Source organism: Hippoglossus stenolepis, chromosome 10 (assembly GCF_022539355.2).
Source record: "Hippoglossus stenolepis isolate QCI-W04-F060 chromosome 10, HSTE1.2, whole genome shotgun sequence".
Lineage (NCBI taxonomy): Eukaryota > Metazoa > Chordata > Actinopteri > Pleuronectiformes > Pleuronectidae > Hippoglossus > Hippoglossus stenolepis.
In genome coordinates, this window is record NC_061492.1 from 15634082 (window position 1) to 15660753 (window position 26672).

General features: G+C 43.4%; 2 protein-coding genes across 2 annotated transcripts; one reads left to right on the top strand and one right to left on the bottom strand.

The window, feature by feature from the left end:
• Positions 1-1560: 1560 nt before the first annotated feature.
• plcb2 (phospholipase C, beta 2) lies at positions 1561-22205 on the bottom strand. Its single transcript, XM_047341710.1, has 32 exons — positions 22122-22205; positions 21781-21858; positions 20415-20483; positions 19290-19430; positions 18767-18846; positions 18567-18620; positions 18379-18454; positions 18129-18229; positions 17196-17356; positions 16944-17090; positions 16625-16782; positions 15396-15478; positions 15163-15247; positions 14615-14819; positions 14436-14518; positions 14241-14337; positions 14031-14115; positions 13734-13858; positions 13329-13480; positions 12658-12822; positions 12075-12174; positions 11789-11893; positions 11497-11561; positions 11311-11401; positions 10123-10560; positions 9168-9378; positions 8495-8636; positions 7211-7275; positions 6549-6608; positions 6256-6313; positions 3883-3966; positions 1561-2489 (listed from the first exon to the last, which is right to left on the bottom strand). The coding sequence occupies exons 1-32, from the start codon at positions 22203-22205 to the stop codon at positions 2319-2321; spliced, it is 3819 nt and encodes a 1272-aa protein (XP_047197666.1). The 3' UTR covers positions 1561-2318.
• Positions 22206-24777: 2572 nt separating this feature from the next.
• Positions 24778-26672, top strand: LOC118116229. The gene has a single exon (XM_035167682.2). It carries the CDS (start codon positions 25209-25211, stop codon positions 25917-25919), a length of 711 nt encoding a protein of 236 aa, XP_035023573.1. The 5' UTR covers positions 24778-25208; the 3' UTR covers positions 25920-26672.

The following is a 26672-nucleotide window of genomic DNA, read 5'->3' on the forward strand; positions in this document are numbered from 1 at the left end:
TGGTTGTGTTGTGTCTTTTGCGCTTGTGTTTTTCTGTTCATGCACTTGTGTGAGACGTCTCAGCCACTGTAAGAAATGTTCTATAGCGTTACAGGTTTAAGTCCCTGAATGTTGGGAATCATTGGCTTCAGATGAGATAAACAGGCTTGTAAACAGTGGGATGTCAGTTCTGGGCCAGTAGGGAGGCGTTAACAGTGCATTAAGGTCCAACAGATCACACTGTGGATGCATTTGGCAGCTTGCAGGTATGAACAGTGTCAGTTCATTAGAGTCTAAATTACATCCTGGACATTTTTTTAAAGTCCTATCCTGGATATGATATCTGGACTATGAGCTGCTGATACTATTTACTTAGGCTCTCCTCCTCGTTTACTGAAGAGTAGAGGAAGTCCAGTCAGACAGAACCAGGTTGTAAATGTGATCAAAACACACCTGCAGGTTAGGTCAGTTCTCCCAAACTCTAATGTGCATGTAAATGAACCATAAATGAAGTCAGGTGCCAGGAACTGCCTTTGAGAAGAAAAAGAACAAAACATGTAAGTTAGAGTCTATTTGGAGCTATTGATTGACAATAACAATTCTGACCGGGAATATTTATGTGTTGGTTCTGCATATGGTTTTATGCCTCTGCACCAGTTGGACATATCAGGTTAACTCGTTGTGATATTCACCTGGAAGAAGATCAAGGGTCAAGGTCAATGTGACAAAACATGTTTTTGGCCTATATATATATATATATACATATGAGATTATTGTATGCCACTTTATATTAAAAAGGTCCACTTCACTGTGACATCATACTGCTCTGCCCATTATTCAACACCTTCACTTGGGAACCTAAGAGGAGATCATGACAGTAGCTGTGTCTCAATTCAGGGGCCACATCCTTCGGAAGCTGCGTTTGTAGACCAGTAACATCACAGTGGCGTGGCTGGGCTGTCTCGATTCGAAGCTTCCGACAAATGCGGCAGACAAATGTGTCCTTCCAGCCTCGGGCAACAGAAGCTCCACCAGGTGGATCCTTCTCGATCCAACATATCCCATGATTCATTGTGCTTTAGTGACAAACTGTTTTCCAAAGAGGTAATTATTTAAATGTAAGCACTGAACTAAACAGCTAACGGTAAAACATATTTTTTTATCAAGCGAATAAAGTTTTCGTCCTTAGCTCTGTTGCTGGGCGACGGCTGCAAGGGAGGTACAAGCTTACCCTGGCCGCCTCATTTCAGTTCGACCGACGCGGTCTACGCAGCGTTGGAGTAGACCACGTCCTCCTAAGGATGCGGCCGATGAGACACAGCTCATATTTCCCTTTTGGATGGATAGTGATAATGACAGTTATGGAGTCCACATTGAATCAGTGGTGTTTTAATATTTTCTGTGCGGTGAGGCTGAATGTGTCGGTGAAGCATCCACACCTTAGAATCTGTGGCTTGTTCGCAGCAACATGCACCTTTGAAGCATTGTCTATCGTCATGTCTACAACACATTGTTCACAGTGGTCAGGTGAACACACACAAGGTATCTCACAGGGGAAAAAAAGCTCAACAAGTCAGCCAGTTAAATTATTCTTTTATATGTCCCTTTATCATAAATCAAAAAATATATTTAGAACCTTTCAATTAATTACTTCAAAGTCTTCACTACATATTACATGAGTCAGACAAACATGGATGTTAACTGGCTATTGGTGGCATCCGAACACAAATCGAGTTTTTCTTTTGTATGGCCTCATAGGATTGTTTTCCTCGCCACAGATTTTAAATTATCTTTATTCTGCCGAGTTCCCTTTTTGTATCTTCAACACACCGAAAATTCTCAGCTTCATTGTGGCTTCATGGTCTCACACAGAAAATCAAGCTGCACTCAAGTGTCACAAATAGAGTCATTGTCTCGATGCAGCCTGCGAACTCAGATAACCCGTTTTCCCTGATACATTTATTCTCATTCAACTCATCAACTGTGCTTTTGGTGATGGGCCTTCGTCTGGAAGATATTTGTCCCTGAGTAGCCCAATGGAATTTTTTTTTTCATCCAGTGGGAAACAACTAAAATATAGAGTTAAAACTAAAATTTAAAAAAAAGTTCAAAATCATCCATAACATCCATAAAAACATGATTATCACTTAAACACTCCTAAAGATATACCCTCTCCATGAACAGCACCTAAATATAATATTGAATTTCACACAGTTTCCATCATTGAATAGTCTACAATGCAGTAGTTGTACTCAGGTTGACAAAAAAAAAAACATGGAAGTTACAATAAAAAATAAAAAATTAGGTGACATTGAGGGGTCAGGGGTCAAAAGACGAGTTTAACCGAGGAAGACATCTCCATAGAAGCCGACTCCCTCCACCTTCTTGTCTCCAGCCTGGTCGACCAGGTCGGGGAAGTGAGCACCCACGCAGACATTGACAGCGTCCTTCACCTCCGCTGCCAGAGACCTCAACTTCTGCTCGTGCTCCTTCAGGGCCTCCTGATTGAGCTGCAGACACAGGGGCCAAAACTCCGTCAGAGATTAGAAGGTTTATCAAAAGGTCAGATTGGCACTTTTAAAGCATTTTTCTTTGCCCGCCAAGTGCTTATCATAATCTTTAGAGAATAGATTTCTGCATTGACAAAGGTTTAATACAGATCAATGCTAACCTCAAGCTGAGGAGTTGGCTTCAACCCAACGCCATGGATTGACTTTAAATGTCAGGATGTTTGATAATGTGGCAACGTTAAGGAAAATGGCTCAATACTGAATCGGGGATGTTAAATACATACTGCATAGATTAGTGTTCAAAGAAAGTGAGTTATCCTTATTTGTCCCTTTGTTTTTAAGGCCTGACTTGATTTCTCCCACTGCTTCTCACAAAAAAACAAAGACTGTGTTTGTAGGCTGATACTACTGCTGAGACAAAAAACACAAACAACCATCTGGAGCTCACACGTCAATATCTAAATTTTCTAACACCTCTTTCCGCAATACCAACCGCCAACATTTCACTAAGTCAAAGCAAAGCATTGTCGTAGTGAAGTGCTCTGACATCATTTACAGTTTGTTTTCTCAATTCGCCGAACTGGATGTGTCACTCGGCAGCTCTGCGTGCAATCACTGAATGGACAGATGGCCACAGTTGACAATGCATTTGAAAATAACGAGGATTTGTTTCTGGTGCATGTGTTGTGTGTATATGCACGATTGTGGTAGAATCTACATTTTAATTATCCTGTGGGGGAGATCTGTTGACTGGCAACATTATGGGAAAGCACAGCATACTAAAGGTAAACCATTATGTTTTAGGATTAAGGTTAGGTTAAAGGTTTGGGGTTAGGCTGAGGGAATAAATGTAATAGAACATTTTCACTGCAGGAACTCTCCACAGGAAGCTGAAACCTTTTGAGGAACGCAACATTTCCATCAGAGCTACTATAGGGAAGTAGTTTTACTTCTCAAAATTCCCCTGTTCAGAGGAAAGTACTTTGTGAAGGTTTAGGAACAAATACACATTTCTGACAGTATTGGTACACGCTATAGATCGCATATAAAGATGGACGACATAACAGCTCCTCAAAAGTCAAACCAAAGCATCTTGATTGCCACCTGTCTTCTCCCTGTTAGCCGACATGTATCAAACAAAAAGTCGAAGTATATACGTCAAATCATTTTCACCCACACAGCATTTTTAAGAACCTGCGACTGCAAACCTGTTTTTTATTTGAGCCATGTGAAGAAGATAGTTAATACCAGGCTTTTGATATGTCAGCAAACTAAGTTGCTTAATATTTTTCCCCTTTGTGGAAACGTGCTGGAGATTCTTTATTGGTAAAAGATATCATTGATAACTGTTCATTTCAAAAACTTGTATATATCGTGGTGTCAGTGTGCGCACCTGATTGGTCAGGGTCTTGATTTCGTCCAGTGTAGCCGCCTGTCTCTTCATCAGAGCCTCTTGCTGTGGGCTGTGATCTGAAGACTGTAACATAATACAGGAAATACAACATGTCACTACTGAGAAACACTATCGATCAGTGGTTTACATCTGAGTGCAAGTGTGTGCACATGGGGGATAAAGTCTGTCTGCTTGTCTGTAAGCACGTCATCTGTTCATGTTTCTCCTCTCTCTCGCTGTGTGTGTGTGTGTGTGTGTGTGTGTGTGTGTGTGTGTGTGTGTGTGTGTGTGTGTGTGTGTGTGTGTGTGTGTGTGTGTGTGTGTGTGTGTGTGTGTGTGTGTGTGTGTGTGTGTGTGTGTGTGTGTGTGTGAGTTTCTGTGTTTCTGTGTTTCTGTGTGTGTGTACAAATATCTGAAGAGGAACGCACCCACGGGATGCAACCTGAGTGGGAGAATCAATAGAGTTAAGTCACAACAGGTTGTACTTGTCCTTTCCAGTTACAAAGCCCTTATTGCAGCTTATTGCCAATGCAGTAATGAGGCTGGGCTGATTAAACAAGTAGTTGTGTTATAAGTATTTGTGGTAATTAATTGGTGAATGCTGATTAAGTAGATCGAAATGAGGCTGTTATGTGACTCTAATGTGTGTGTGTGTGTGTGTGTGTGTGTGTGTGTGTGTGTGTGTGTGTGTGTGTGTGTGTGTGTGTGTGTGTGTGTGTGTGTGTGTGTGTGTGTGTGTGTGTGGGTTTGGAGAGGCCGGGATGGTGGTAAAGTGGGTGTTTGCTGCCATACCAAGGGAAGTCGATCGGAGAAGGGCAGAGTGAAATGTTCGAGTCTTTAACCCAGATACAGCGGGTCTGAATCTTGATGAGCCAACTTGAGGAACAAGAGCAGAGCTCAGTGAGTCATCGACCATGGATTAGCCTGCTCCCTGTAAACAGCTTCTGAGTAATGGACAAGCCCAGGCTATGGTCAGGGCCTGCTGCACTTTACTCAGTATAGGAAAAGAGGTGAATGGGTGTGTTCATGCTCATGTGCATGTAAGTTTGCTTATAGCTCAACAATGTGTGTGTGTGTGTGTGTGTGTGTGTGTGTGTGTGTGTGTGTGTGTGTGTGTGTGTGTGTGTGTGTGTGTGTGTGTGTGTGTGTGTGTGTGTGTGTGTGTGTGTGTGTGTGTGAGGTTATATTTAGGTTCCTTTGTGACGATTAAAGTTAGAGTAAAGGACTAGGGAATGCATTATCCCAATGAGAGTCCTTACAACTAATATGATATGAGTGCATGTGCGCATGCATGAGTGTGTGTTTGTGTGTGTGTGTGTGTGTGTGTGGTGTGTATGCTTGAGTGTTAAGGTTATATTTAGGTTATGGTTAACGTAACAGTAAAGGACAAGGGAATGCATTTTGCTGATGAGAGTCCTCACAAGTAATGTAAGATAAGTGTGTGTGGTGTGTGTGTGTGTGTGTGTGTGTGTGTGTGTGTGTGTGTGTGTGTGTGTGTGTGTGTGTGTGTGTGTGTGTGTGTGTGTGTGGGTAAGCAGCACGTGGGTGTGTTGCATGTGACCATGTGTGCAGATGTATGAAAGTACTGTTACATGCCTAAGGTGATTTTTGTTTCATGTTTTCTTCAAATCTTTAGACACTTGCAGCCTCTCCGTAACCATAGTTACGCTGTTAAGTACAATAGGTGTTGAACAGACCAGTAGATATCTCCACTTTTATTTTCTCTTTCTTTGGAGCCTGTTGTTCAGTCACTACAACAGTCGTAGCTCTTCAAGCCACTCACCATTCACAACACACACTTCTTATTTCTTCATGTGCAGACAATGTTTTGTTCTTTACCAAAACAACCCTCTGGATCAGTCTTATATTGTTTTAAAATCTTTGAGGATTTTGGTGATTTCTCTAAAACAAATAACAAAGATAGAATAATGAGAAGAGAATTTCCATTAGTTTGATGTGTGAATATTTAGAATCTGTAGACAAGCAGCAAGATCCTTGCACAGAGCAAAGGAAAAACGCATTGATGGAAATGCATCGGCCATCATGTTTTTAATTTATCTGCATTCATAGAGATTAGCCAAAATGTGGTGTGGACCTAAAACACCTCCAAAAAGCATCACTGTTTGAGTTTTTGTGCTGAGAAACGTTTGAAACTAGTCGGACTGTAAACGGTGTATGGGGAAGAAGATTCTTCTTATTTGTTGGCAGCTGATTGGCTCCGAGATTGGTCAACAGTTAACACAGTCCACCCATCAGCGGCTGTGAAGTTCACTGAATACCACGTCAGAGCTTGTATATGTGACAAATACTGTTGTACGTGTGGTTAGGTGTTGGACGATTTCAAGTAGTTAAAAAAAAAAAGTCTATACTTACAGCACCATCAGATTGACTGGTCTCGTCCAACAGCTCCATGCTCATCGCCCTTTTCAGCCTGAGAGAAGATAATTGTAATTTTCAATTAGACCCACACAGCGCTGAAAATTCATCGAATAATTCCGGGCTTAATGTGCGTGGCCACGTGGCAGAGAAGTGAAGAAGCTGAGCTGCTCCTCATCGTCTTTCTCCTCACACCCCCTTTCATTTTAGACAAGGAGCGGAAACACAGTGAGAGGAATGGCAATGAATGGAAACAGACATAGTAACTCAAGGCCGTGCTGTGAACTCACTTTGCTTTCTTTGAGGATGAACATTTTGAGAGCGTTTTCTTCTTAGTCTCTTTGGCTTCACTGCAAAATAAGGCAAAAAGGAGGAAAGGAAAGTGAGGAGAGGGCTCCTCCTGCTCGATTTAAGATGTGGCCCCATAAACAACCATTTTTCCTTCAAAGTGGAGTTGCGGGGCTGTATGTGCCTGATGTGACCTTTTGTTCACAGTTAAAGGCTTAAACACGAAGTTGTAGTCTCTGTGTGGACAGGTAGAAGACCAGGGCTGCCGCTGTTTAAACACCTGTTTGATAATGGCTGTCCTGAGATAACCATACGCCAGCTGGGGACTTGGGATAAGGCACACACACACACACACACACACACACACACACACACACACACACACACACACACACACACACACACACACACACACACACACACACACACACACACACACACACACCATAAGCCAGCCAAGGACATTGGAAGACCTGCACTGAGGTGAATCATCCATTATCTGAGGTATTCTCTTTGCAGAATGTCAAATTTTTAACCTCAGGTGACTCACACATTGCATGAACACACACACACACACTGACACACACACACAGGCCCAGATCGGGTGGACTCAGCACTCAGTGTTTACATCATGTCCCAGATGTGTTCGTATGGGTGCTGTCACCTGTCCAGGGTCTTCACTTCACTGCTGTGTCTCTCTGTGGCCGTCTCCATCAGTTTGGCCAGTCTCTGTCACAATGGAGGGAGAAGGGGACACACTCAGAAAAAATGTGACTTTGAATAACTGCTTCTGTGCTGTGTGTGATGGGAGACTCTCCTCTGTGAAGGTCAGCCCTCTGGTTTTGGGTTTGACCGGAGCATCTGGCTCGAGAGCTGCTAAGTGAGACGTTAACTGTCACCTCGCTCCGCAGCACTTCTACAGTACGCACTACACTCTGTCTATTGAGGTGGCAACCTTTGAAAAATCCCCTGATTGACCCCTCAGCCTCATGCAGATTTAAAGCTTATGCTAAGAGCACCCCCTGAGCACTTAGGTCTGATGTGTAATCAATAAGGCCTCTAAAGCGCTGGCCCTTTGCCCGTGAGCCCAGACACATGGCAGCAAGAGAAAATTAGGTGATCCATCAGACACGTGAATTCATCCTGGGCGATGGAAATAATAATCCTATTTTGGGAGTTTAATTATTAGATATGATGAAGGCAGCCAGGAGCAGAGTGTGAGGCGTGCACGATGGAAGAACTATGTTAGGACAAGGAGCTGATGTTGACTTTCAGGTAGCTATTAAAAGTACTATTACTAATACTACTAATATTTTTTAAATGAACAAAAATGAGATATCGAGGTCATCTTCTGCTACACAAATGATCCCATTTCTGTTTAATACTATAAATAACTGAGGGAAAATGGGAATTCATAGTTCCTCAAATATGATTTTTTTTAGTTCATGTTTGAGGAGCAGAACAATTATATTTACAATTATAAAGTATAAATTATAGAGTTTATAAAGTTGTTGACTTGACATATTTACGTAATGCGTGATTTCCTGTTAGCTCTGTTTTAATCTCTGACAGAAACTTGCTAAAATTACAGAAAACATCTCTGAGGAAATTTATCTGACGTGTACTTTGACTTTTTAGTTTGGCCCATGTCCCATCCACTAACATGGAGGAGGCGGGGCTTATGACTGTAAACAGCCACCAGGAGGCGATTGAGAATTTGGCTTCACTGTTTTGGGAGCTGTCATGTCATCCATCTTCATAAACAGTATTTGGTTTGTCCACCTTCATATATATGAAATGATGTGTTTGATTGTTAAATATGAAAACTTTACTTTATGATAACATTTTGTTACTTTTATCCAGCAATGTATTTTACCGATTTTAAACAGAATGCAAACATTTGTTTATCTCTGAGTGGAGTTTCAATCTAAATCTTTATTTGACGAACCTCTGTAGCAAACTGCTCTTTCTTCTTCTTGAGCTGATCGCCCTGCTCCCTCCACAGAGCCTGCAGCTCCGCCTGCATTTTCTCCTTCTGCTCCTGCACCCGCTCCGTCTGCACACTGGAGTCAGGGGTGCTCCCTCCTTCCCTGGAGGACACATCATAGCATGGCACAAAGTAGGGCATAGAGTTCATCGAGTAACTGCTGCCGACCCTCCAAGTACAGAGATAAGGCTACAACCATGTAGTTACTGGAAGTCCTCCACAGAAATGCTCATGTGGCCTTGAATAATACATGTTTTACCCTGAAAGCTTGGCGTGGAGGACTAACATCCATATTCATTTAGCTGTTCTCTTCACCCTCTAATACTCGGCTTCAGCAAGAAAAACACATTAGCTGAGGAATATTCTCCGTGCCTCTAACTATAATCTCATTAATAACACTGACCAAAACAACAACAACTTCATTAGTGGGTCGGTATTAATATGCTGCAGAATTCACCGCTACTTTACGGGAAGCAGAACAGTGTTTGGTGAATGGCTACAGGAGAAACAATTGGACAGAGGGGCCTCAGTCGACACCAAGCCTGTTTGGCAAACATTTTTCATCCGTCCATATTTAAACTTGACAATGACTCTCAAAATGTCAACAAATAGGGAAAAGAAAATCTTCTCTCACTCTTTTTTCTTCAGCGAGGCCTTCTTCTTTATAGCCTTGAAGGCGTCGCAGTATTTCTGAATCTGATCCTCGGCTTTTTTCTGATATTTCTTCTCCAATTCTTTCATCTCTCTCTCCTGACGCTTGATGACCCTCAGATAATTCTTGTGCTGTGTCAGTTCTTCAATGGTCACAGTCGAGGGATCTGCAGGATGAGCACACAGGAGCGCTGCTGTGAGGAGACTCACAGAGGTTATGCATTCATGATGAAACTCTCAAACAAAAATTAAAAATTGAAACTGGTCTGCTTTTTATGTCTCAGGACATTACCCTGTTGTGTGTTCAGAGAAAACGGATGACTGCAGCAGATGAAGGTGCATCAATCCCAAATAACCTGGTATATTTATAAATGTGATTTGACTGTACTTCAGCAGAGAGCAAACAGTAGGTTAAAGGAGCAAATGCCTCTGCTTTCAGGATCCTGCCTTTTATTTTCAGTTACGCAGTTTCAGATCAGAGCTGCGAGACATAGCTGCCAAAAATCGCGTGAAAGAGGTTGTTGTAAACTCAACAGAAAGCAATACAGCGAAACAGTGACCGCCCCCTTTTCGCACAGCTCTGGTTCCTGAATTTCTCATTTAATATCTTCATTGACTTCTCAGAAAATCATTATGGAAAGACAATTGAGTCGAAGCAAAAACATGGGCATGATCCTTTTCTGATGACTTCCAGCGCCTCTTCTTGAATTTAACCTTGTTGTCAATATAGTGTTGCAATATAATGTAGTTAAAAAGGGAATGCTGCAGTTTTGAAGAAGGAACAATTTAATACAAAATAATATTAGCATAGAATGGATTTTATAATTATATCCTAACATTATGCAAGACTTCAAAACTTTCAATGATGCAAAACCTTTTCGTCATATTTTAAGCCTTGCAAGCCTTTTTTCCAGTATGTTTCCATTTGTCAGCGTTACCTTCGCTGCATGTCGGCAGCTGAGGGGATTCGTCTGATCCTGAGGACTCAGGTGATGCACTTTCTGGACAGGGCACGACCACAGCAGCAGTTTTTCCTGGAGCCTCCTCTGGGGCAGCTTTCTCATCTGGAGCAGACTCAGAATTTGTGCCGGACTCATTCACTGGTTCCTCTTTGATATCAGGAGCTGCCTCTGGCTCCGGAGCCGCTTCTCTCTCAGGGTCAGCTTCCTCGGGGGCGGCTTCAGGAAGAGTTTCGGATATTGGTGCTGAATCTTCAGCAGCAGTATCAGGAGTTTGAGGAGGCTCTGCTGCAGGCTGTGAAGCATCTGTTGTGTTCTCTTCTTCTACTATAGCTTGGTCTGGACTTGTCTCTGGTGGAGACTGGGATGGTTGGTCATTGGTGTCAGCAGAAGGTGCAGGCTCAGACACAGCCTTTTCTATGGGTGGATGCAAAAGGGTTTAGCCATCAATTACATCTTCTAAACCTGGCACAAGAGTCATATTAAAGCATCACATGCAACTTTTTTGCCTTAAAATAGCAGCTTTAAAATTTAGACTGATTAAGAATAGGAAGAATTCCCACTCCTCACCCTAACATCTGTTCTTGTTCTATGTAATGGTAACGATCTCTTTTGAGAAGTGTGTAACTGACTTAAATTGTCACATCAGACCCAGAAAGTTAAAGAGTAATGCTGAACTGTGGATCAGTTGAAAAGAATTAGAAGTCATTAATTAATCCCTGATAAATGATTAAGGAAACTTTTAAAATATGAATAATTCTAAATGGAGTTTGGTGTATGTGTGGGACTTCATGCACCGCAGAATAAATCACCACATGGGGCTGTATTACTTTCTTACTGGTGCAACCGCTCACTGAACAAGCTCATTATTAGAATGACACTCTCAGCCAAGGCCCAACAGTCTCGTTATAAAACCACATTGAAATTCTCTAGAATTGGGGGATTTGCACCAAATAACACAAAGATTTTCATCAATATTAATGGATTATTCTTTGAGGAATCTATGAAGGAATCCTGGATCTGCCCCCAAACTGGAGCAGCATCAAAATTGATTCTGTTCTTCCCAAGATCATGTCTCACCCTTCCACTAAATTTCAAGGTTATCAGTTGTGTAGTTTTCGCTGCTAACAAACAAACAGGACCTCCTTGGGGATTTTATCAAATTACCTGTGACAGCGGGTTCACTTTCCTTTGCTTTGTCTGTGGCGGCTTTGACCACAAGAGGTAACTCATATGGAGAGATGAAGTTCGAGGACGACTGTGTTGGCACAAATAGAACAGGAACATCAGCATCATCATCACGTATCACTGAGTGATGGTTGAGTTAGATTTGCTGTAGCAGCTTTTCATTACCTCCTTCTGGGTCTTGCTGGTCTTCTCTGTGCCCTTTGTTGGGTTAAATAAGGCGTCGGTGAAATCTGAGGGAGAATAATATACACCGGTGTGTAAATAGTACAAAGCAATTTGTTATTTAGCATTCACCAAATTGAAAAAGCAATATGCTTCTATATGAGCTATATGAGTCCCACACGTCCAATCTAGATCTAATCAGAGTCTTGTCCCTGACCGTCACGCCGGCAGCGTGAATTCAATTACAGCAGAGGGTTTTGTTTTTTTCTTTTGCAAAAAGTGAAAAGCCAAGGACCTGCAAAGGCAGCAGGGATGTAGTCCTTGACCTCAATGTACACAAAGAGAGCCGGGAGCGTGAGCGGCAGGTTGCTCTCACTGTGCAGGCAGATGTGATGGAAGCCTGCAGGTCACAAAACAAACCCCTGTGAATTAAAGACAAGGCTGCAGCTCTGCCCAGATCCAGTGGCTGAAACAAGTTAACAAGCGCTCCTGAGGCTTTTGATTACTCAGTAAAATTTTAGATGATGCACATTAGATGAAGCGTGAAATGGCGTGAGGTTATTTTTCTGACTTTCACTGACCTGATAGGATGGAATCAACTGGGATGATCCTGTGTCCCAAGAATTTGCCGTTCTCCTCATGGACGACAATTCTCAGAGAAGCCATTTCTGGGAGCAGGATCTGTCCATGATGACAAAAACAAGCACAACAGGTTATAATGGTCACGCTCTCGTAAACACAGTCATCCTCATATGAATCTGTGCATATTTACTTCTGCCAAGGAAGTTATGTTTTCAACCCCTTTTGTGTGTTTGTCTGTGGGCTAGATTAAAAAACTATTTAAATGGATTAGCATGAAACTTGGTGCAAGGATGTGGTATGGGTCAGGAAAGAACCCATTCAATTTTGGTGCGGATCCACATCGGGGGTGGATCCAGGAAATATTACTTTACTTTTTTATTTTTTTCCCATATATTGCTCTTTATCTCATTGTTTGTCTGTATGTCTGTGACCCTCAAGGGACAAACGGTATAGACGATGGATGGATGGACATGAGTGTGTACAACTTGGTGCATCTTGATTGAGTTTAAAGGGACTGTTGGGCCTTGGCTGAGGTAAGTGCTCTACACAATGTTCTCTTGTAGTTGACCACGTTTCCTGCACCTTCTCAAAAACAAAAGGCTCCTCATTCCACACCGGGTTGATGGCGTTGGGCGTGGTGGACCACTTGGTGCGATGCTTCTTTTTGGGGTCCCCCGGCAGCCCAATCACCTCCACCTCCACCCCCGTCTTCACGCTCTTATCAGACAGAAACTGTCCCGAATAGATCTGGTGAAGAGGAACGAGGTTGTAAGGACACACACATATATGAATCTGGTTAAGTATGGATGGGTCCTGTTGTGTGGATCCATGTTCAGGACACGGTGGATATAAATAGAGCTCAGGTTTTTCACTCATGCCGAGTCTGCTGAATACCAGGAACTATGTATCAGTCGCAGTAGGGAGCTCATATTATTATCACTGCATTCACAGTACAGAGAAAACCAAGTGGCTGCACACACACACACACACATAGACTTCCCAAGGCTATCGAGGGCAATTTATTGCTCAATTTAGAAGAGCAAAAAAACAGCTCTAAGCTCTATACATATTGTATTGTTAGTTAATTAGTTTCTCTACAATGTGCTGTAGTAATAATCGTAATAATGTGGGTTTTAAAGTCATTATTTGCACCGTTGAATTCTTTTTTTTTTCTATTCAGATTGCACAGATCCTCTCAGGCCAAACACACTGTGAGGATGCTCAAATTGAAGAAACCAAGGCCGTGAACCTGCCTTTATGGTCAGTGTGCTCGCCACCACCGTGTCAATCCTGTCACAGAAGGGGTCAAACTTCTTGTCACTGCGTCGCAGAACGTCGTGCTTCAGCAGGTACCCCGTCCGGCCGTTGAACTCAAACAGAGCCATGTTCAGCTGCATGGGGAAGTCTGGAAATAAAGACAGAGACAGCAGCAACATTCATGCCCCCTCTCTGCAGCACACGGAGGAGCAGAGCAGAGAGCACAGCACAGGCCTGTGCAGCTCAGAGAGGTGCAACACTGACCTGCTGTGGTGAAAAACTGAAACTCAGCTCTTAAAGAATAGAAGCTCATGATATTTTAAACATGTCACACTCAAACAAGAAGCATAAATGGTGACATCCTTTAATTTATTGTAGTTGCACTGAGGGTGCATTTCTACCCATTGTCTGGTAGTTGAGCGCCACCATCTGGCAGCCCACGTTCCAGAAAGGCTGGGGGCTGTAGTTAGATGAGTCCATTCTTGTTCCTTTGGGGTAAATCCTGCTCATCTGCCTCTTATTGTATCTGAGAAAGACGATTTAAGAAGCACAATTTTAAATCTACTTGCAACAGCTTGAAGCAAAAATATTTTGGTCTCAGGGTGATTTAAAATCAAACTCAGCCATGTTGAACACAGATTTCCATTTTTGTATTTTTCTTTTTGCTGCATTCATTTTTCAGCGGCCTTAAAGGATACTCCACAAATTCGACGCCAGTCTTGGAAATCATTGCCTCCCCTTTGGTCTCCACGAGAGACGAGATGACATAACTCCTGTTTTTCTCTGTGAGGGAAAGAAAACAGCAGGGAAAATTACATGACTCGCACCAACTCTGATTTGTTTACCTATGATTGCTTTAAGTAGATGTTGTATAAAAGAAAAGTATTTTTGTCTGGGTCTGTATTTACTTCTGGCGTTGTCAAAAGAGATGAATTTGTTGGGCTGGATGTAGTTGACCAGGGATGACATGGCCTCGTAGGATGTTACTTCTTGCCCAGCTGTGCCCTGTGGGGGATTGACAGGAAGTTAACTGAACCGTTTCTTTGCCCCGACACCGGATGATGTAACGCAGTAAAAGTGTCATCGCGGCTGTCGTCCTCCACCTCGTCCGATGTCTTCATTTTCTCCTCATCCTGTTCATCTATCTCCTCCTGCTCCTCGTTGTCCTCCACAGCTGCGTCCCCGTCTGTTTCAACATGCAAACATAACAAATAGATAAACGCTAATAGTATAAAATAAAAGGCCTATTTTAGTGTAATCAGATTTGGCTCGGTGCAGCCACCTTGGTTCTCCTGGGTGCTGGGCGCAGGATCCTGGGAAGTGTTGCTTGTGACCTGGGCAGGTGCGGCTGTGGCCGTGGTCTGTTCTGAGGCTGCTGTGGTGGTTTTCTTGGTCTGGACTGGTTTCTCATGGCTGCCCTTCTTGTTCTTGATGAGGATTTTGCCCATGAGCTCAGAAGGGCTGGGGATCTGCTGACCTGGCTTCAGCTGGAGTTCACACACACAAATGAGTTGAGAAAACTTAGAAAACTGACGAATCAGTGTGTGATCAGTGGAGACAGAGTACACACAGCTAAGAGGAAGGGTATGGCAGCCTATTAGGGTCATGTCTAGCAGAGATAAGAAAGAGGACAAACATGAAACGTGGACATTGACATTCGTTTCCTTCATGCTAATGTGGTTAGTCTGCAGCGCTCAGCTGAGTCGCACAGTCTAACAGGATATTGCCTTATCAGATTTATCAGACAAAGTGCTCTGTTTAACATATCCCCCCCTGTGTACTAACTTTCTATTGCTTTGACAGTGCGCTGTGTTGCAGCAGTGTACTCACAGGGTATTTGTCCAGCGGCTCTGTCAGCAGGGCATCACCAAATATGGTTTTGCAGTAGTTGGCCATCTTCTCCTGCTGTTTCACCCTGTAATAAAACACAGCCACACCTCTTACTATTAGAAAAGGTTCAGCTACATCTTTCAGTATTTCCCATCAATACTCCATTTGGGATAATGGCTTCAGAGCATTAGTACATTGTGTTAATGGCATGAGTTCTTGGGGAAAGCTCTTACGAGTCGACGTGATTCTCAAACGACAGGATGATGGGGTACTGCGAAGTCTTGAAGGCGCTCTCAGCAATGGCCTCAATCACATCCTGTTGCACACATGAACAATGTGTTTTGTTTATGCATTTGACTAGTTGATGACTGAAGAGATGCAACTGGCAGGACAGCACAAACAGGCAGCAGAAAAACAAGCAGCAGAAATAGATTAAAATCATTCAAATCACAGACGAGCATGACAGACTGAGCCCATCACAGCCGTTCTCCCAAAACATGATGAGAGAAGTGCTGGCAAACTGCAGAACTACTGCGTCTATGCAGAGGCCCTGAGGTCAGCTCCGAACCCATCACATCCACAGTCTGACATTAAACTGAACTGAGGTGTTGTGTCAGGGCCCCTGAGACCGCGGATCTGCGGCTGCCCTTAAATGGAAGTGTTGAGTGCAGGAGGATGACGGAGCGTATGGTGGGGGGGAGGCTGCACCCTGCACAGCATGTTGTGTGTTTTTGTGTCACTTTTTCTTCACACACCTTTGCCCTTTTAATGTGCACATGGACATGAATCAAAGGTAGTCGGAGAATTTATAGGCTTATCACTATTTACATGTACCTATCGATTCTCTGTGTCTCGGCTTTAGCCGGTGCAAAACGCTGCTGCTCCCATTTTAACCAACACCAAACGTAGAGGCCCCATGTCTCTCCCATTCTTGCCTCCTTTCATTGGCTGCCAGCAACATCTAGGGTTGATTCTACAGTTCTAGAGTTTTAAAGCTCAGCACAATCTGGACCCCAGTTATGTTACGGAGTTCCCTATGCTCCAAAATCTAATCTAAGAAACTTTATAGTAAATCAATGCTCTGGATTTCCTTGGCTGACCTGTTTTTTAATCATCACTTTTTTTAACGCCTGATTTGTAACTTGTTTTAATGGATGTTGTTTGTTTTTAATATTTTCTTTTATGTTATTGTTCTTTGTTTTGGTCTGCATTATCTGATTCAAATGTATTTCGTAAAGCACTTTGTAATCTTGTTGAGAAAGTGCTGAACAACACAAATTAGAGGTTGGCCATTTCCTAGAAAGGCCCTTGATTAGTATTCACTGGAAGTGGGAGATGCATGAAGCAGGGAGTGATCTTCATTATCTGGATTGTTTTCTACAATAAATTAACGCAAAAACTACTGTAAAAATATTTATTGTTCAAATCGGTTCATATCCGAGTAATGTTTTCGTTAACATGCCTTGAAGAGGATCTCAGTCGTCATGGTGAAGCCGTGGGTGATGATTGGCTCTTCATCCGGAGGTTTGCCCTTCCAGCAGTCCAGCTCCAGACATCGGCAGCCGGACAGCAGACACTGTCGGTACATCTCCGGGGAGGACACACCGGAGAACTGACCGGCTGCAGGGCCACAGACAGAGAGAGAGTCTCCAAACATGTATCCAAAAATCCTGTCATATCATTTGTCAGCCTACATATATACGGATTGATTAGGGCCACCTCATAGGAATTAGGGACAGCATTAGCATTTTCAAAGCTATAATAACACAGCTGCATGTGACCTGTCAGGTATGTGTTGTGGGACGACTTGATAAAGTAGTGAGGTATGGGTTGGGTCATGTCCTGACACTTAGCCAGCCTGTCCTGCATGACAACCGATGTCTCCGGCCCCATCAGAAAAAACAGAAGACCATCTGGTGAAATCAGACCTTCGGGTGAAAAAAAAAAAGAAGCATGTAAACCAAACATGCGATCACAAATCTGCATGAATTACCAGCCGTCCATGTAACAAACCTATCATCCACTAATCTCACCTCTGTTAGTGTTACTTAAACAGGGCTCATATTTGTCGACCAAAGCCTTGATCTGGTCCGGCCGCAGGCGTGGGAAGATCTCCTCATTGAGCCGAGAGTCTCTCTGTTTCTCGTTGATGAACTTGCTGAAATTTTCCTTCGTCATGGTGGGTTTTGTAGAGCTGGGGGTCACAGTAACATATGACAATCACATCAGAACTGTTGCTCATGTTGACTGTCAGGTAGCTAATGCTTGAGTAGGAGAATTGGCCAAGCATGAGGCCGTCCACAATGTCATTAGCAGCAGACGTCTCTGGCTTCCAAATCAGAAAATGTAAAGAAGCATGTTTATGTCTTCAGAACCATTGGATAAAAGAAATAACCTCACCCTTTTGGAATAGTGTATTTAGATGTCAGATAACAGGTGATGTTGATGATGATGATGATGATGATGATGATGATGATGATGATGATGAGTGTGTGTCTGTGTATGTCTGTGTGTGTGGAAATGTTTTTTTAAAGTAAATAAATTGTTACAAGAACTAGAAGGATACTCAGTACAGTGCATTCCTCCACCAAGGTCCAATCGTCTTATGAAACTATTTAAATTCACTAGGTTCAGATTTTTATTTGGATCTGCAACAAATCGCACTTACTCAAAAATATGGGTCAACTTAACATGTCCGATTTTTTTTTAATTAAGATCTATGAATTATTCTTTGAGAAATCAACAAAGATTTAGAAAAACCAGCCTATCTCTTTCTGAAAGTGAACAAAAATTCCAGGATCCGGGTCCTGTACTAAATACCAATTACAAATACCATACTAAAAGACTTCCTTGTAGGAGGTGATATTTCCGATTCAGTGGATGTGAATCTGGGAAATCTACAGGATATACAGTGATATGTGTGATTACCCTGAAGATAATCGTCAAAATAAAAGAGGTCGACTCACTAAGAATTGAAGATCTCGTAAATCTCCGGCCGAGGGCAGAGATACATCATGAAGGCCTTGAAGGCAGCCTCAGTGAACACATCAGGCTTCATGGTGTCATGCTGAAATGTGAACATGTGACACCCACATCATACAACTGTGACAGAAAGGATAAACTCACAAACCTTTGGTTTCATCTTGAAATAATCATGCAGCTAGAGTGTTAAAATACAATAAGATATTTGCCAGGGGACAGAATGTAGCTTCTAACCTTTCCTTTAGGGAGATGTGCCGATGCTAAGGCACTTTCCACCCTCTTCTTATCCGCAGGGAACATCTTGTAAATACTGAGAAACACACACACACAGCGAAACATTGTGCAGGTATCATGGGAATTCACTGTATAAACGTACGACTGTGTGACATCCTGCATCCTCACATGGCTGCACTCTAACCTACTTCTTCACTGGGATCTTGCCGTCCTTGTTGGTCTGAAGAGAAACGCGGATGTATCTAGGATTGAAAACACAGAGGGGTCACTGTTTCTGTGCGATAATTCTAAACTGTGTTAAACACGATGAAATTACATGGAATTAAATGTTATTGTGTTCGCTCAGCATCTCCAATCTGAAGTGACGGGCCACATGATGTGCACTCACATTTTGTCCAGGAAGACCTGTCTGCAGGCGTTGTTTCTCGCAGGGTTGTAGGCAATTGCAAGAATGTCATTAGCCCAGTTCTGATTGTGCATTCCATTAAAAAAATAAACAGCAAAATTACACTTGAGTGCTGACATGAATTGTGCCTGATATGCCCCATAATAATTAGAAAGGCTCTTAAATTACACACAAATTCACCACTAGAGGGCATTAACATAATGGTACCTCAGGAAATGAGAGTGGTGCATGTTGCGTTTGAACAAAACACAACTGTGATTTCATTACAGCCGATTAAATCCGGATATTGGAGTCATAAAGTCTAATAAAGACAAAAGGGAAGAGAGAGAGGACGCAGGAGTGGAGAGTGTGTGTGTGTGTGTGAGAGGGGGGGGGGGAACGGCCTATGGCTGCGGCTTCAACAATCAGAGAGGATCAGTGACAGAAGGAGGGATGATGGTAAACAGCAAAAGAAAGAACACGGTGCCAGTAACACACAGACTCAGTGTATATGGAGCTTTATTACCTGTGTCACTTTCTCCTTAGAAGCGAAGAAGTTATAATAGGTCAGATTCACCGTGTCCGGACCTGAGACGATGGTCAGAGTTTTGGCAAGATGGTTGCTGTCTGGAAAGTCCAGATTGAACACGTTGCGAACCTTAGGGTGCTGTTAAAAGTCAAGAGAGAAGGACAACAGTGGTTATTATTATCATTAGTATTATTATTAGTATTATTAGTAATAGAAGTAGTAGTATTAATAGTAGCAGTTCTAGTGGGAGTAGTATATTTTGTATGTTTTGTGTTTGTGAATTTGCATTTTTGTGTTCCTTTGAATCAAAGAGAATTGTTGGCAAATTAGATTAGTGGCTCACAGTATAATGAAATTTAGATAGCTGTTTTATATCTTTTCTATTATCTATTTTTTCATTATTTGTTTACTTAAAAATCATGTCAATACACTCTCTACACATTAACCGAAGCAAGACCGTATCCCTATATATTTTACCCCTGAACTCTGCTGTCATGTTTATGATATTTTATTATGGCATTAATTTTAAAAAGGCCTCTATTCTTTTCTATTCTTTTCTATTTTGTCCTGTTCTGTTCTATTCTGTTCTGTTCTGTTCTGTTCTGTTCTGTTCTGTTCAAAGTGCAGAGCTGACGTCAGCACTGGAACCCAAATCTCCCCAGGAGCCCTGAGAGTAGAAAATGTTTCCAGCCCCCCCCACTGGGAGGATGTCGTGCTCTGTGATCTTTGCTCTCTGAGGAGGCCGCTGAGGACTTTCAACTTTCAACTGACAAAACCAAAACACAAACAAGCTCGCTCACAGAAATCTCAGATCATGACTCAGAGTGTGTGGTGTGTGTGTGTGTGTGTGTGTGTGTGTGTGTGTGTGTGTGTGTGTGTGTGTGTGTGTGTGTGTGTGTGTGTGTGTGTGTGTGTGTGTGTGTTTCTGCAGTGGGGGAGTAGCCTGGGCTCATGTGTCCATTGCCATGTTTTTTGCAATGCAAATATGCCTCTCATACTAATGGGCAAGCTAAAAGGCCTGACACCGTATTTGCATGCCAGCAGAGATTCTTACACAACCAACATATGGGCTGGACTTAATTGTCAAATCAGAGTGCACACACATCATCCTACTGTACTCACTTTGGGAAGTTTTGCATATTTTCCTGTCCGGGTATCTCTGATGGCAGCAACATCCAGGAACGTTGTCTCCTAGAAACAAGAAGCAGAGAATCATCTCTAATACAACATGTAGGTGCTGGTCCCAATATGGATTGAGATACAAGTCATCCTCTGGCCAAGTGCAGAAACTATGGGATTTACTTTGACTAGAACGTCCTGACCCAGCAGCTGTGGTGATATACACATGAGACATTTATAGTCAACAACAGGGTTTTTACTGTCAAAATAAGTTTGAATACTGGAACAATCAAAACACATAAAATAACATTTAGAGCATGTGGCACAAATACAGTAAATTGCTGTTATTTTACAGTAAAATCTCTTCTTTATCAAGGATGCTTAGAATTTAATAAAAAATAAATGTAAAAACACAGAAGAATATCACATGTTAAGTGGAAATATATATATTATGATCCATCCCTCCATTATCTATACCCCAAAATATTTTGAGTGTCGTAAGGAGAGCTGGAGCCAATCTCTGCTGGCATTGTGCGAGAGGCAGGCTTCACCTTGAAAAGTGGCCAATCAATCATAGGGCCGACATACTGAGACAAACAACCATTCACACTCACATTCACACCTACGGTCGATTTAGAGTCTTCAATCAACCTCACCCCAATCTGCAAGTCTTTGGACTGTGGGAGGAAGCTGGAGTACCTGAAGAAAATCCATGCAAACACAGGGAGACCATGCAAACCACACAGAAAGAACCCTCCAGCCGAAAGCACAATTTTCCTCATAGGCCTGTAACAATCTGTACAAGGTGCAACCTCCTCTGTCCTTAACCTTCGACTAGAGTTAGGAAAAGGTGCAAAAACAAAGAAACTTCAGGGAGAGTCACAACTGAGGGATCCCTCTCCCATGACACACAGAAGTGAAATAGATATCACATGAAACAAAACAACAATATTGAAAACAGTCATGAGAAAAGACAGTGTCAAACATAAATGGAGAGGTGCATCAATAAGAGAGAAAGAGAGCGGTAAAGACAAACAGTTCTCTCTCCACCGAGTGCATCACGGTTCAGCAGCACAGTGCAGCGGGATGGTGAGCCCACAACACAAACCAATCAATAACCTCCACAAGCTGCCAGGACCAGAAGGTGCAGCGCAGCTCCCGGCCATCTCACAACTCTGACACATCCTAATTACACACACTGTGGGTGTGAGTCGCTGAAACATGACCACCTCTGTTTGATGTATGTTTTAATCTGTCCGTTAGGGCTCGTCTGACGCACACAAGAAAAAACTATTTTATTTCAATATCACCCACTGTGCGAGGGCATTTTTTTCTTTCTTTCTTTTTCCCAGATCTTCGTATTGATTACCTTGCTTTGGTTGATCCAGTAGACGTAAAAACCTTTAGGATCCATCTTCATGGTGACAGGGACGGTCTTTGTGGAGTCCTTGATGGAGACGAGGGAAATGGACATTTATTGAGTTTAAACGTCTGAAAAAACAGCTGCTTGATGGTGATGTGCTTATGTTAAATAGGATCTTCTCTGGATATTTTCCAGAACAGTTAAACAAGGAAACATCAGTGACTGAAGTTCAATAGGACAACAGTTACAATAATGGTATTAAACAAAACTTCTGCGAGTTTACAGATTAGATTCATACAGTTATTAATTATGATATTCACCAGCTCTGATTTATTGTATCCACTCACCTCTGACCACTTGGTAAACCTCTCTCCTTTGACCAGGTAATCTTTGACCTCTGGAGGATCCAGAAAATATCTTTTCTTGTTCATTTTGTCCCCCCGGTGTAGCTCTTTCTTCCAGGTAAATGTTATTACTGAACAATATTCACAGTGTAGATGTCCACCATGGTGACATCAAGCGCCTGACTCTTTGGAGGTTTTAAGTGCAGAGACTCTGACTGTACCCATGACACACCAGGGGAAATATGCCTTGCAAATTAAGCTGAACAAACAAATAAGCAACTTGACTCAAGGTGGGTGTGACGCCTCCAGAGTCAGGACTATGGATTGGGATGATGAGAGAATGAGAGAAAACACGTTCTTTTTGGCTTACAGAAATGTTTCTGTAAGCACCAAATTTTTTAAAGCAGTGTCTTTTTCCAAAAAACACAGACATCACCACAAACATAATTGGAACTAATTCCTGATGTCACTATAAGTTCTGACACTGTAAACTGGGTTTGGACTAAATATTACATTTTAAATATAAAATATAATTTTGTGGAATAATAATTCTGTTCACATCCACTGTGTTGGACTAGAAGCAAAAATTTCAGACTAAAACTTTGGCAAATACCACCAAAAGTAAGACTACTACATGTAAGTAAGAGGTTTTTCTTGTAGTTGGGGTGAACTGACCCTTTAATAAGTGATTTTTATTTATCACTAGCTGGTGTGAGTGCTCATTTACCTCATTTGTTTCCTTGTTTAGTGTAAATAAATGATCCATACACATTATAATTTACAATTACAGCAAATCACCTGGAATTAGAGGACTCATCAGCTTATTGTTTTTATCAAATAATGCCACAGCCACCTGTCTGTGGTCATAACACAGTGTTATTTATTACTGTGGTCAGGATCCTGCCTGCCCTTTCAACAAAGCACTCCTGGTCATTTGGATAACATTCAAACAAACACTCAGACCATGTCCTATCTAATGCAAACTTTCAGCCGGACAGGGACCAGAGGAGAGACATCTGGTGAACAACCACAGGCTACATTCATTTAACACACTCGTGTTTTTAATATTAATACACTGTCATTTAGAGATAACAGACAAACAAATCATGCCATATCACTGTCTTCCTCCCATCTCCCCCAGTGTGTTTGTGCAGTGTGTTTGTGCAGTGTGTTTGTTTCCTCTGCCACATGGAGACATGTACAATAAGATAGGCAGGTAGGTAGGCAGGTAGGTAGGTAGGTAGGTAGGTAGGTAGGTAGGTAGGTAGATAGATAGATAGATAGATAGATAGATAGATAGATAGATAGATAGATAGATAGATAGGTATGGGTATGTAGGTAGGTATAGGCAGGTAGATAGGTAAGTATGTAGGTAGGTAGGTAGGTAGGTAGATAGGTAAGTAGGTAGGTATGTAGGTATGTAGGTATGTAGGTAGGTAGGTAGGTAGGTAGGTAAGTGGGTGGGTGGGTGGGTGGGTGGGGGGGTGGGGTAAGTGGGCAGGTGGGTAGGTGGGTGGGTGGGTGGGTGGAGGTGGGTGGGTTGTAGGGTGAAGTGGGTGGGTGGGTGGGTTGGTGGGTGGGTGGGTGGGTGGGTGGGTGGGTGGGTGGGTGGGTTGTAGGGTGGGCAGGTAGGTAGGTGGGTGGGGCAGGGAGTGGGTGGGTAGGTAGGTGGTGGGTGGGTTGGTGGGTGGGTGGGTGGGTGGGGGGGTGGGTGAGTGGGTGGGTGGGTGGGTAGGTAGGTGAGGTAGGTAGGTTGTAGGGTGGTGGGAGGTAGGTAGGTAGGTAGGTAGGTAGGTAGGTAGGTAGGTAGGTAGGTAGGTGGGTGGGTGGGTAGACCGATATTATGTAGTGTATAGGTTTGACATAATGCAATAGTAGAATAGACTATTGAGAGGATACAAACTGTGGTCAATAAATGATAAATACCCATTATCAATAAGCAATGATTTTGCAAACCTTGTGTAAGCCATTTAGATATGGAGGATTATTTAGTGTCAGTTTTTTGGCATCAGAATATCTTTCAATCTTCGTGGGGACACCACAACATTTTATGGAGGATTTTGGAAATTGGAAACATTAACAATGTATACTTATATAATGAGTATATGCTGATGTGAGCCAGTATAAGAGCATCTTTATGAAGGAGAAATGTAAATTTATGCATAGACAAATGTACATATATATATATATATAGTATATATATAGTATATGTTTTACTTATTGCTGTGAGTTGTGTTCATCACTGGTCACATGTCCTGCTTAACCTGTTTCATATCCACACCTTCCCACAGGACATGCGCTGTGAGAAACCCGGGCGCTGTCCATTGTGCTGAAATGACGCACGGTGCCAACAGGTAACAAGAGGTCCAGAATGATCCAGAAGCAAAACAAAAAAAACTGTCATACGCACTGTCAATCTGTTTATCCACTTTCCCGCGTCACCTCATCCCAGCTACAGCATCCTGCTGCTCTCCATGTGTGTGTGCGTGTGCGTGTGTGTGTGTGTGTGTGTGTGTGTGTGTGTGTGTGTGTGCGTGTGTGTGCGTGTGTGTGTGTGTGTGCGTGTGTGTGTGTGTGTGTGTGCGGCTGCTGCACACACAGCTGCTGCTTCTTTAAGAGCCACCGCCCGCCCCCCTCTCCTGTATTTTTAGCTGAGCCAGCCACTTCATTCTCTGGATGAGACGGACAGCTGTGTACCGTGGGCTGTGGCGCTCACTTAATCGTTTTCAATAAATGACATCAATTGCCACACACTGCGGATCCGCCGTGGGCCTGTAGTAGCCACCTGGGGGAGGGAGACGTTCGTCCCGCCGCTGTCGAATGCTGAGGCGCGCACTCAGCCCCGTGGATGTGCCTGATGTCCATTATGAAACGCAATGGTGCACTGTCGAGTGTGAGGCGCAGCGCTTTTGACAACCAGTGAATCACTAGAAATCAATTGGGCTGCACTCAACGCTCCTGCGGTGCGAGGCGGACCAGCATCCCCGTTGTGCTCATCCCTGAGCCTCCCGTCTTCTCCTGGACTGTGGAAAACAAGAAGCCTTCAAGACGGAGGGGGCGGTGGAGCATCGAGGGAAAAACAGGGGCAACATGAGAGAGCGGGACTTCATGCCCAATATGGAGAGGGGCAAACCTGCCACTTACACGGGGGACAAAAAGGCTAAGATGGCTGCTAAGACGAACAAGAAGTGGGTGAGACTAGCCACCGTGTTTGCATATGTGTTGTCCGTGTCCTTAGCAGCCATCATCCTGGCTATTTACTACAGCCTCATCTGGAAACCAACTAGTGCGTCCTCCTCCGCGGGGAGGCCGGGGGTGCCAGAGGAGGTCACCCCCAGCGCCAACATCTCCACTAACGTGTCCACGAGCGTCACCGTGTCGGAGTGGAACTCAACGCAGACGGGGCTGCTGCTGTCTCTGAACCACACCACCAGGCAGGGCACCACCGCGGCAGCAGCAGCCCCGCACAGCCGCGCATCGGCGGGGTTTCAGTGGGACGACATGGCCGAGAGCGTGGCCGTCTCGCCCGGAGCTGAAATTGCGCACTCGCAGCGGCAGGAGGAGGGAGGACTCTACGCATCATCCACGGAGAGATCGGGCACTTCGGGGAGACAGACGCAAAGCAAGTCCCAGCCCCGGGTGAGCCAGCACATCCCGACAGACACCGCGATGACAGAGGGCGAAGGGGAGAAAGAGGAGGAGGAGAGGGTGGCGCGCAATGGGGGTGATGGAGCGACTGACCCGGAGCAGGCGCCTGCAGATTCGGCCACCGTCCCTCGGACGAGCATGAGAGGAGAGTGATCAGGCCCGGATTCCCATCGTCGCCATCGTCACCCCGCGCGCACACACTGACCCATGGAGGAGTGTTTTACAGACTCAGTGCCGCAGGTCGGATAACACGCAGGTCTTCTTTCATTTTGCAGATCCTCTTGTGGATGCTGAACTGCTCGCGTGAACTCATCTCTTGTTCTTACGCCTGAGAAAAGAGGAGACATCCCTTCTTCTGTAAACACTGTTCCCCCCCTTCAACACTAACCATGCTCCCCCTTTTAGGCCATTTGTATGCCTTAAAAATCAGTGTGAGTCTCCAGCTTCTGAGGCCACTAATCTGCCTGTACGTGTGGACAAGACGGCTCTAGATATTTTTGTTAAAATGAATGGGACAAAGGCTCCAGAGGTTGTTTTTATTTTTATTTTTTTTGTAGGACATGAACATGCAAACATGCAGCGCTTAACATCACTGCCATTCATGGGCTGGTCTAAGAATCACTAATAGCATTTTAACATCTATAGGCTGTACTCTTCCCTTTTTTTTCATGGATCAAACCTGGATTCCGAGTAGAAGAAAAACTGCATTGTTGAGTTATGCTCAGGTATGTGCATACAACCATGTAAATGTACTGTGGATTTGGTTGTGTACATATATAGGGAAGGCATAGATCTTTTTTGGCCTTGATGAGCTTTTAGTGTAATTAGATACATTTTTATTAAAGATACATGTATGATAGGTATAACTATATCACAAGGTGCAAATAAACATCCTTAGAAAAATGA